We start from the raw sequence: 12,672 nt of genomic DNA, 5'->3' as shown, positions 1-12,672 counted from the left end.
AATAAGGGATTAAAGAAAGTGAAGGGGGAAGAGAGAGAGGCCATTATTAACTCTTGGAGGAACAAAGAGATTAAACAAATGTAACATACAATTAACAGGACTCAGCTAATAACAGTGATAACCATAACACAGGTCATTACGATGATTTAAGAGAAAAGTTATGAAAGCCATTATGAGAAGGGAAAGAAGCTATGGTAGCTGGAGGATGAAGGGAAGAGGCCTTAGTCCTCATTTTCCAAAACAAGTCTATATCTGTTTAAGGTCATGTAGTATAAAGACTGTTTAGAAATAAAGAACAAAAGAAACTGCCAAAGGAGTATAAAGTAATATCTATGTGGAGGACTCAGAGGTAGCAAAGTGTTGGGAGAACTGTTGCTTTCTGTAGTAAGCCTTGGTACAGAAGAGCTTCTGAACCATTTACATCCTACTTACTGTATTACCTTGATAGAACGTTAGAAGTACTATGGAAATATGTGGAATTAAGATAGAAGGGATCATTTTTAAAGTCAGTCTCCAAACAATGTTCCCAGGATAGTTTTGAGCCTACTGTTCCTCTGGCTAGGCCTAGAACTGGATTTAAAGAGAGAAAAAGGGCAGTTAGTTATGAAGATCACGTAGCTACAAACTCCCTGAGTATAACATGTCTCTAAAATTAGATAAGCAAGGTAAGACCTGTATTTCTCCTAAATGGCTCTTATCTTCTAAAAAGTCATAAAAATCACCTCTTTCATTGTCATTACAATGCCAGCAACATTTACAATATCCTAGTTTGCCATTGTTAATACATGTACCTCCTACTAACTGCTCTCTCAACTTCTACCTTTCATTGACAGTATATTAGAATATGGCAAGAATATTTGAAAAGCCTTAGTCTAAACCTTGAGAATCCTTCAAATAGTAGAAAAGCTATCATTTAAAATGTCACACTCTAATTTTCCTTCACTTCTCTTCAAAACTTCCAAAAGCACATGACTAGAAACTATCGTCCTTCTCACAGAATCTTTTCTTTTTCATACACTTCATTTTCTGGACCCCCTGACTGCATACATGCACTAACACTGGGAGGATGGAAATAACACAAAGTCCATCATAATAACCCTGAATGCTTCAAATGAAGTATTACAAAACGTCTAGAAAAATATCTTGGTTATTATCAATGTTCGGTTCTAAAGTCATCCTTCTGCAGATAATACAAAAATAAATGGTACAACAAAAATAATTACAATAAGTCCCCTACATACGAACGAGTTCCATTCCAAGAGCGCGTTCATAGGTCCAATTTGTTCGTAAGTCCAACAAAGTTAGCCTCGGTTCCCAACTAACACAATCGGCTATATAGTACTGTACTGTACTAGCTTTATAATACTTTTCACACAAATAATACATAAAAAACAAAAAATAAAGAAAACATTTGAAAAGTACCGTACAGTACCAGCTACATCACTGCTGCTTTTACGCTTGCTTCTGGACATCCTGGGATTGATTGAAATAAAGATGCTATACTATTGGACTCTATACAGTACTGTAAAGTACACAAAAGCACAACCACTTGTAGAGGATGCATGCACATGACAAGGTACACCAGACACGTGAACTAACTTACGCGATTGGACATGTGAACACACATTCGCATCTTTGAAAGTTCACAACTTGAAGGTTCGTTTGTAGGGTACTTACTGTACATGTGTATCATAGACCTGTCACTGAAAAGTAATATGTGTCAATTTTCAAACAAGCCATTTTAAGAGTCTTAAATCACCATAAGTTTTATTTTAAGGGAAGGTAGAACACCAGCACTGATTAGCACAATCAATCTATCTTAGTCAGCTTAGATTCACTAGCATCTGCTAGGGTCAAGCTGGTTAGCCACTGCAAAAGAAACTTACCCCCAATAAGTTATTTAAAAGGATATATTAAGTCTAAATTTTAGTTACTGAAGGTCCCATAGCAGACTCTTCCCCCTCCCTCCACATTTATATCTAAACTCTATTTCAGTGTCCCACTGCAGTGTTTCAGATTTACTCATTTGAAAGACACATCAGCACAGACTTCAGTCAACTCCACTTGCTCCTAGAAAACACTGCACATTTTCGATCAGCATTGTCAGAAAGTGAAGCACCCTCTGGTCTTTCCACTGAAAATCAATTATGCAAAAAAACAGCTTAGGTGGTCTAATTTAGCTGTGCCATATGTATAGTACAGGGTGTTCAACAGCTTTGATGAAAAATTGGCAATGACTTTAGCCAGCTGTCCAGGGTCTTGGTGTTACACATGGAAGATGAATATTTCATTCATTAAATTTTCCTTAATTTGTAGATATCACCATTTTCCCCTTGTATCGTTAAGAACTTTTCTCCTAGAGTGGCATGGACTAATATATACTACCAAATGGAAAATAGATAGCTAGTGGGAAGCAGCCGCATAGCACAGGGAGATCAGCTCGGTGCTTTGTGACCACCTAGAGGGGTGGGATAGGGAGGGTGGGAGGGAGGCAAGATGGGGATATATGTATACATCTAGCTGATTCACTTTGTTATAGAGCAGAAACTAACACACCATTGTAAAGCAATTATACTCCAATAAAGATGTTTAAAAAAATAAAAAGAACTCCTCTCCTGTCCTTTCCAGCTGGGCAAGTTAAAGTCCCTGCCACATCTCTTTTAAAAAATAAACGCCTCCTTTTATAGCTGTATTTTATACCAGTTGGCATGTTTTAATCTTGGCATTGTCTGAATACAGACTCGTCTTCTGGTTGAGGTGAGCAGGTCCTGATTTACCCCAGCACTACACTATCTTCAGGGAGCCGTGCTCTTCTACCTGTGTTCTCCAAGTCCGTTTTGCTTTGAACAGTACAAATTGGAGTTATTCTAACTTTAGCCATAATGCACAAATGCATTAACTATTTCAACCCAGGACATATACACATAAAACTGAAATAAGTTTAATCAAGACACGTTTGTATTATAAGATACAATGTACTCTGATCCTGATTTTATATTCCACTGAACTTCATAAAAAATAATACTGAGTCAGTCCACTAAATTGACTTCATAACCTATTAATGGGTCACAACCATGCTTGGAGGAAAAAACATCAATGGTGCAAACACTTCTGAATCCATATAAATAAGTCTACATTTTAGTCAATTCTTTCAGTAAATAACTGAAGAAGTTTACATAAGTTATTTCTCCTTGGCGCTTTACACTGAAATTAGGGAGCTGAAGTAGGTCACAGGAAGGTCCAGTATGCAGTTAATGGTTTACTGCTCCCATTGCCACTTCATACCAATCTGGTTCCCTCTCCTTGTACCCTGGCTCTTCTTAGCCTAGTGCTTCTCAGCCTGGTAACACTGGGACCGAGACCTTTAAAACATCCTTCTGTACAGACTGGCAAATCATCCAGTCACACCATGTGCCACGTATGCATCAGGACTTTAGCGCTTCTGAACTTTTTAAATTTGCTCCTGGTACTCGGTTTCTCCCCTGTACTTTCTGGCCTATGGTCTCCTGGAGAGCTAAGGCTGTCCAATTAGTAGCAAGATAATGGAAGAACTGATCCAGCAGGATGTGAAGTTTACTATGGGATTATAATAATTGGACTTAAGAATGAAGGTTCTGAAACCAGTCAACTTGAATTTTCTGAGACACTGAATTTTAGCAGCACTGTGCTAATATAACCAGATTGTGTTAAGGCAAAATTACATACTTTAAATTCAACTAAGATAAATATTTGAAGAAATAAGACAATTGTTTTGTTTCAAAGCTTTTCATCAAAACAAAAAGAATACATCATTCTTCTTGCATCAAAGTTTTTTTTCAATAAACAGAAGAAACTTACAGGTTAAATAACTGTTTGGAAAAAAGGCCTATGAGACCTGACTGATCATTCATTAACTAATGAACTATCATCAAGCAAATACTCTTCTATTATTCACTTTTTTCTTTCACACATAACTCTTGAGCCAAGTGCCGTCCAGGCTGTACATTCTAAGATTGTATTAGAAAAAACAGACTTACATGAATGAACTTCTAAAATATTCAATATTAACCTACATTTGTAAACTTCCTTTCCTAAGGATCTGACATTTTAGCAGGAAGTGCTATTCTAAATAAATTATTAATTTTGTTTAACCCACTAGGATGAAATCATGATAAAAATGTATGAAAAATTGTACGTGATACAGTTAAAGTAACAATATTAAGGACCAAGTTACTGTTAACGATGATGCAACTGTTACAGGGAAACAAAGATGTCCAAGATGTGTCCAATGAAAGGTAAGTGTAAAAAAAACTGATGTGGATACATTTGCATATTGATTTGTATAACTATGTTTTTACCTTGAAGGATCTACAGAAGGTTAACAGGGTTCACTCCGAGTCATAGTAGTAAATTGAGGACAAGAGGGAAGACTTGACTTTATATTCACTTATGTTTTGTCTTTTACAATGAAAATGTGTAACTTATTGTAAAATATTTTAAAATAATTTAAAATAATCAGGTACATATTATCCACTTCAGTTGTTTCTTAATAAACATGGAAGATAAAAATAAGTAGCCTTCCTGCAAACATATCAGGGAAGCCAAATGAAAAGCACTCTATTGATGACGGCATCAGGCAGGGACACGCTGTTTGCAGTGATGAAGGAACATCAGAAGGCTCTGCAAGCATTAACAACAAGTGGGTTTAGCTTTGAAAATTAAACCCTGTTGACTGCTGATGAACAAACAGGCCAAGTACTGCAATACAAATATATTTCAATATAAAAAAATGCTCTGATAGGGCTTCCCTGGTGGCGCAGTGGTTGAGAGTCCGCCTGCCGATGCAGGGGACACGGGTTCGTGCCCCGGTCTGGGAGGATCCCACATGCCGCGGAGTGGCTGGGCCCGTGAGCCATGGCCACTGAGCCCGCGCGTCTGGAGCCTGTGCTCCGCAACGGGAGAGACCACAACAGTGAGAGGCCCGCATACCGCAAAAAAAAAAAAAAAAAAAATCCCAAAACGCTCTGATAGAAAATTTTCTATAAATCAGGTGACCTTACAAAAATTTTAAGTCCATCCCACTAAGATTAATGATCCCTCCCTGTTTTTCCACCTGGGATTCTAACCCTGGGTTGGTTTTGAGGAAGATACTGTATAAACAGTGTGCCATTTGTCTATAGAAACACCTGTAAGGTGTCATGGCACTGATTTAGTCATTTACAGATATACTTGATGAGTGAAATTAGTAGAACCTGCTGCAAATCAAACCTGGTTAGATTTGCTTCAAACCATCTGAAGTGCTACTAGGCTAATCTCACCAAGTAGGTGATTTTTTTAGTTATTTTAATGGTGTTTTAACAAAAAATAACTACAAAAGGAAAGCCTAAGATATCAAAATACTAGCAATATTTGGGGGATAACTAAATATGGTAGAAGTCCATTTAATAAAAGAAAATATTACAATTCTATTCACTGTGTATGTACTAGCACAAAACTAATACATCTATAAAATAGTAAGTGTATCATGATAAATTTTAAAGTGCTAATAGTTTTAAAGCACAGGATTGATCCTCAGCCAAAATACAACAAGCTTCCTTCTATTATTTAAGTACGTATCTCCAGAAAAGGCCAAGTGGGGACTAAATCAATCTAAAATAATTTGAAAGTGGCCTAAGGGCTTACAGTTATTAGTAACAACCTAAGCACCATCATGAGAGCATTTTCTGGTACCATATTCAGGCTGAATCTGAGATTACAACACAGCCTGGACTTTACAAAAATAAAGGTGCAGCTTCTAAAGAATGGCTTAAAGTTCCAGAAAGTGGCGAGTTGTTTTGATTTTTACAAGCTGAGTTACCTGCCCAGTTGCCGAAAAGTACTAAGGAGAAGGATGACTATGCCTTATTATAGCTCCCTTTCTTTTGATTCTCAGACTCAAACCAATAAGTGTACTTTACAGTTAAGAGTTCTCAACATAAAAAAGTGCAAGAGAAAAGGACCACCACAGTTCCCAATGGGAAACCAGCAAGGTTCTCCATCTCCCATTCCCTCCTGAGCAATCACTCAACATAAACACAAAAAAAAGTGAGGAAGAACCAGCTTGGAAAACAGGAAGAGGACCTAAGATTAAAAGAACTACAATTACTCTTCATGCTACTGCTAGGTAGAGGTGAATGCTGTTCATTCTCCCTGCGTGAACCTAAGTCTCACCTGATCTGAAGCTTCTATTCATCTGACCACATCACACTACCTCTAACGACTGAGGAAAACATGTGAGCCAACCAAAAGAAGTCATGAAGTGACTGCTACCCCAGGAGCAAGCACCATTAAAAACAAATAAAGGAATCAGAACACCCCTCTCCCCTCCCCGCCCCGCAAGGTACTCATTGATGGAAAGCAGACAGAGCTAACCAGATTTCAACTGAATAAATGCTGCCAGCCTCAAGTTTTCTGATAACCAACTTCAAGTTTCTAAAAAATAAAAAAAAAAATGTTTCTCTAATCTCACTTTTCTTCAATCACCAGTTTAATTTTTTAAATTAAAGCAAGTTCCTTGGGTTCTAGGTAACAGAGTGCCTTCAAGCTGCTCACTCCATTTCCCGAAAAGCCTTCATTTTTTTTTTTTACGCCGTTACTGATGGGAAAGCCAGTGAGGTCAGCACACTGGAAAAAGCGAGCCTGTTTCTGAAGTGAGAAGCTATCAAAGAAGATGCAGCGAATGAGGACAAACCACTGCACAACTCAAACAGTAAGAACGAATCTCTTAAGGAGAGATGCATCACTAGGCGGCTTGCCTGTCCGGCCTTGGTTTGGGAGGACAAAACAGTAACAGTCGCAAATGGAGGTCAACCCCTACCCATCCCCCGTCACTCCCAAAAAAGACTGACGAAAAAGAGCACGACTGAGTGACAAAAAGACAAGATAGCATGGATTTTGCAGTTAATGCTAACGAGGAGCTTGGCACCCAATCATCAGCAAAGACGACAACACAAGGAGAGGAAAAGGACCAGTTCATCCCCAGATAGGTCGGCCTGAGCTGTAACAAAATAGGTTTCCACCCTGGTGAACAGCCTCCGCTCAACGCCCGGCTCGGCACCTGCCAGGTCACCCCGTCTGGGGTCAGTGGCTGAGGTCCCCCTCTTCCTTCCAGCCCTCGCCCTCCCCGGGCGTCGCAGGCGAGGGCCCCGAGGGAGGGAGCGGAGCTCGGCAATACCAGGTGCAGTCGTCCTCGTCCCGCCAGGCGGCCACGCTCTCCAGGTCCAGCGGCTCCACCTCGTCCAGCAGCGTGGGGGGCGGCGAGGGCGGCGCGGCGGCGGCCCCGGGAGGTGTCCCCGCGCCCCCCGGCTCCGGGCCGCAGCCGCCCGCGCCGAAGAAGCCCGCCGCCGGCTTGAAGTAGACGAAGGGCGCCTCGGCGGGCTGCGCCAGGCTGCAGAGCAGGGAGGGCGCCGGGCCGGGTAGGCAGTAGGTCCCCGGGAACGCGGGGCCAGAAGCGCCGCTGCCGCCCCCGCCTCCGCCCCCAGCGCCCAACGCCAGCCCCAGCCCCAGTCCCCCCGAGGCGGCGGCAGCGGCGGCCGGGGGGCTCCGCGGAGCCAACGGACTGCAGGCCCCGGCGGGGGGCGGCGCGGCGGGGGGCGGCGGCGGCAGCAGCAGCAGGTGCGGTGCGGCGGCCGCGCTGGCCGCCCGGCTCCGCAGCTGCTCGTTCTGCTTCTCCAGCTTGCGCACCAGCTCCTGCAGCTTCTTCACCTCCAGCTCCGCGTTCACCACCGGCCCGGAGCCCGCTCCGGAGGCGCCCCCCGCCGAGGCGCATTTCACCTGCTCCGCCATCATCGTGGTCCCCGAGGGCCCCGCGGCCGCCGGGGGGCGGGGGCGGGGCGCGCGCCGACGCGCCGGCTCCTCGGGCCGCGGGGAGGCTACGGTTCCTTCCTTGCCGCCCCGGCCCGGGGTCCGACTACGCTGGGGCAGAGGCCGAGGCGGCTGTTCGCATCAGCACCGGGCCGCTGCCTCTCGCCGAGGCAGCCGCCGCCGCGTTGCTCTGCACATGCTCAGAGCCTCCCTCCAGTCCCTTGGGCGCTGCGGCGGCTCCGGGTTTTAGCCGCGGCCCCCGGGCGGGGCGGGGCGCGGGCGCCGGGTGGGCGGGGCTGGGATATCGGACCAGCCGGGGGGCGAGGCGTTCCCGAGGGGCGGGGCCGAGAGCGCGGGCTGGGGTCCTGGGGCCACCGCCCCCGGCCGCGCTACCCAATCCCAGGTGCCTGATTGGACCTGGCCTGAACTTTCCCGCCACCGGCACTTCCTCCCGCCGCGGGGGAGGGAGCGAACTGAGCTGACTTCGGAGCCCGGGGCGGGGTTCTAGAAAAAGCAGCCGCAGCAGGTGCCTGCCCTGCAGGAGGGCAGCGTTTGCCCGCCGGTTTGCTACCTTCCAAGAGCGCTTGGGCTTAACCGTATTGTCTACCAGCCACTAGCTAGTTAAACCAATAGAAAACCAAAAGGCCGGGAAACGGTATCTTAAGAACCAAACCAAAGTAAAAACGTGGAACGGAAAGGCTTTGAGGTGATGCTATTAATCCCTTGATTGGTAATACAAAAACAAAATGGTGGGAGAGAAGAGGCCGAGGAGAAAGAAAATCTCCCTCTCACTAAGAGGGGGGAGAGTGGCCTCCCCCCACTAAAGAGCCAAGTGTTCAGTTTATTCTAAAACTGTCCGGTTTGAACTCTTGTATTACCACCAATGTTGGCCGCAATAAAAGAAAAGCATTTTTATACTATATACATTCATTAAACAAAAGATCTTTGAGCACCTAACTCTGTGCCAGATACCATTCGAAGAGCTGGCCATGCATTCAAGTGAACAAAACAGGCAAAAATCATTATGGGAGAAACATGAGTAAAGTTGAATGGTGTTCCATCTGTTAAATAATTTACAAGCTATTAGGTCAGATGTGCTGGCGTGAGGTTGGGGAAGAAAAAGAGAAAACCTCAGAGCTCGACCCCAATACCCCCAATCTCACCTGCAAACTTGCCTTTTCTTACACCTTCTGGAAATTATTGGTAGATCTGCTTGTAAAAGCGGGGTGAGGGGTGGCTTAAGCAGAAGAATTAAGTCTTTTCATTCAATTGATATTGATGTAGCATTTTGGGGTGTTTAACACAGAGAAAAGTCTGAGATTTTATTATGAGAAACTTCCACACAACTGGTTCTCATCCTCAGATGATATACTATCTAGTGAAGGTCCCTGCTCTGGGACTTTACGTACCAATCTTTGTGTCAATGTACCACATCCCTCTGGAACTGGTTATTGTATCCGTTGCTTTTAGATACAGCTCTGTGCCTTCCTGCTCAGAAACACTTGTGTCTTGTCAGTTGTCAATCTATATCTCCAACTTCTGTGTGTAGGGTGGTGGGTGATCTGCATTTAACTTGCTTGGTGAGATCTTCTGTAAATCAGATAAATATGTGTGATAAATACCCTGAGCCTTCTTATCTGGTGTCCCAGCTTGCTAGACCACCACCTAACCACCTGTATCACCCATCACCTTTCCAAGTTTCAGTCTATCTTCTAGATATTCTGGTTATTACTAAAACCTGGAGAAGTGGAGTAATACTACTGAAAGTCCTAAGTAAAGAATCTATTGAAGGATTTTCCGCATGCTCAGTGGCAGATGTGGGTAGCAGTATCCCTGCAACACAAAGAAAGGGAGACAACAGACACAATGAGAACAAAGAGCTGCTGGGTTCCACATTAGCAAAAGAAATCGGGAATAGGCACAGAAGAGCGAAGACAACAAGAATTAAGATGTAAAGAAAAGCAGTCATTTTACTGCAAAATTTATAATAAACATCCTGCTTCTCCTCCATTTACTCAGCGTGGTCTATAGAATACATCCAAGCAACCAGTAGTCAAGCCTTAGAACTGTGTTTTCTAAGTAACAATTAGTATTGTAAAACATCTTTGTTGTTTCAAAAGAGAGCATTCACTGAAATTTAGACCTAGCAAAGAGGTGAAACATTTTGTCCTAAATTTCTATTCTGTGTTCTTCTTCTGAAAAGACAAATTTGCCCTCTTCCTAACTGTTTTTTAACCTGTGAAAGGATTCGTGTCTAGAGAAATTTTAAATCATCTCTTTCTTTTCTATGTCAGCACCTCTTTTTTCCCCTTCTGTGTATTACATATGTACACACAACAGAAACACTCAAAATGTACCCTGATTTTAAGTTGGTATCCCCAGGATGCCTGTCTCTTTGACACATAATTAAAGAGGTTGATGGTGTCAAGGTTTCAATTAAGCAGTCTTGATTTTTTATTTTGATGCAAATTTGTAAGCTTTGGGTTTTGAAAGGAACTGCATGCATATCTTCTCAATTTTAAAATATTTTTGTTTTAAATGAAATACATGAGGTGATTTCAGAGGTTTATTACAAAGAAGATATGGAAAATAAAAATGTATGTCTCAAAAAATTTATGCTTTAAGGATACATTTGAAACACCATAAATTGATGAGAAATATCCATATATCACACATTCAAAATCAGATAAAGAAATTACATATTTCTCTGGTGCCCCTCATTCCTTACACTCCAGAACTATGGTCGCTGGGTCACTCTAGTGAATTTCAAGAGAGAAAATAATTGATTTGTATTTTTCACATATACCTCTAATAGTATCTATGGACGTCAGATTGATCCATCCACAAAATTGGAAAGACAGCATAGTTTCTTCCTGAGTTTGTAAATCTAATTCTCCAAGGAAATCTAGGAACAGTCTGTTATTATCCCAGTTTTACAGTTAAGCTAACAAGGTTAGGTTACTTGCCCAGTTTCAGTATTGAAAATGACAATAATTCTTAGCACAGTTTCTAGTGGCCCAACCACTCTTCTCTTTATCCCTTTGTCTTAGAGTGAAATTCCTCTTAAGACTAAGCCCCATATGTTTTAAATGCAGATTTTTCCATCACTGCAACAGACATACCCTAATATGACCACTACCTTCATTCAAGTTGATAGATCCAACTACCACAAAAAGAAAAAATTACTAGTGTGTTAAGCTAGGATCAAAGATCCCCAGCTTTGTTTCCAAATTCATTCAGAGGAACCACAGCATTTGTTTTTGTTTGTTTGTTTTTGTTTTTGTTTTGTTTTGGGTTTGGGGGGTTTTTTTTTGGCCTCTTAGTTGAGATTCCTGTTTATCCATACAAAATACTTGCCTTGAATATTGTGGATCCCCGCTACCTTTGTCCAGTGCCTAGCAAGTGTCTAGCACATAGCAAAAACACATTGAAAATTTTTTTAAGAATACATGGTTAAATAAATCCCAAGTTCTAGCTGAAATTTAGACAAGAACCTAATCAGTTACTTCTATAAGCCTCATTTGTCATATGGTAACAACATGGGAGGATTAGAAGGCTTTTTGCAGACTCCATAATAATTCACATCTGACCCAATTAAAAGCTATAAGAATACTTGCTGCATTAATGTGTGGATTTTAGTGTAAGGGAATAATGCAAAGAGAAAACAAAAATATATGAAGCCAGAATTTATGTAAATAATTCCCTGTGTGGGTTGTTCCATTCAAACCCCACCCAACTCTACTCGAATTCATGCCAACAACCCATGTAATTATGCCCTGTAAAGGCACATATAGGAGTAGTTATAATAATAATAATAATTCTGCTGACTTGGCAAGGTATCCTTGTCAGAACCCTTTTTAATAAGCACTTATTACATGTCTATTATGCTCGTCACAATGCTAGATGACTTTTTAAAAGTGAGTAAGACAATGTCTCCACCACCAAGACCTTATCTAGTCGGAGAAAAAAGCATATAAACAGTTGATTATCGTTCAAGACATTGTGCTAAGTGTCATGACGAAAATACAAGTCAACAGCTTAGGGAGTGCCCAAGAAGGAACAATTAATTCTGGCTAAAAATTTTCAGAGGACTTCGTGTACAAAGTGTACATTAGGGGCTTCCCTGGTAGTGCAGTGGTTAAGAATCCACCTGCCAATGCAGGGGACATGGGTTTGAGCCCTGGTCTGGAAAGATCCCATATGGCACAGAGCAACTAAGCCTGTGTACCACAACAACTGAGCCTGTGCTCTAGAGCCCGTGAGCCACAACTGCTGAGCCTGCATGCCATAACTACTGAAGCCCACGTGCCTAGAGCCCGTGCTCCGCAACAAGAGAAGCCACCGCAATGAGAAGCCCGCACAGCGCAACGAAGAGTAGCCCCCACTCGCTGCAACTAGAGAAAGCCCGTGCGCAGCAATGAAGACCCAATGCAGCCAAAAATAAATTAATTTTAAAAAATGGTTCAAATAGTAAATTTAAAAAAAAAAGTGTACATTATTTCATTTGGTTCTCCTTATCAAGCTGTGAGGCATTGGGGCGAGTATTGTGATATTCATTTATCAGACAGAATATAGGATGTCTCAAAGCAACAATAGAACTAGGATACCGCACCCAGCTCTAATTCTTAGTCAATACTGTTTACTTCTGTGGTCAATTTGTTTTGTTTTATCAATCGGTCACACATGTACCACGCTCATTAAAATGAAACTTTTAAAATTTACCTTAATAATAGCTATTGGTGCTTATTAAATGCCAGCAACTGTTCTATGCCCTTTACTTGTATTAACTCATTTAATCATCAAACAGCCCTTTGAGTAGTTTCTATAATTACTCCTGTTTTATAAATGAGG

At 42.3% G+C, this 12,672-nt stretch overlaps 1 protein-coding gene across 1 annotated transcript in view; it reads right to left on the bottom strand.

Annotated features, from left to right (window-relative positions):
- The window catches only part of SLAIN1 (SLAIN motif family member 1), a 54,459-nt gene extending 46,434 nt beyond the window's left edge, over positions 1-8,025 (bottom strand). Inside the window, exon 1 of the mRNA XM_060079898.1 lies at positions 7,193-8,025. Coding sequence (XP_059935881.1) covers positions 7,193-7,806 — 614 coding nt within the window. The 5' untranslated portion in view covers positions 7,807-8,025. The remainder of the gene's footprint in view (positions 1-7,192) is intronic.
- Positions 8,026-12,672: the final 4,647 nt, after the last annotated feature.

This window comes from Mesoplodon densirostris, chromosome 17 (assembly GCF_025265405.1).
Source record: "Mesoplodon densirostris isolate mMesDen1 chromosome 17, mMesDen1 primary haplotype, whole genome shotgun sequence".
Classification (NCBI taxonomy): domain Eukaryota; kingdom Metazoa; phylum Chordata; class Mammalia; order Artiodactyla; family Ziphiidae; genus Mesoplodon; species Mesoplodon densirostris.
Note: the sequence above shows the minus strand (reverse complement) of the source record. Positions and strands in the feature narration are given on the sequence as shown.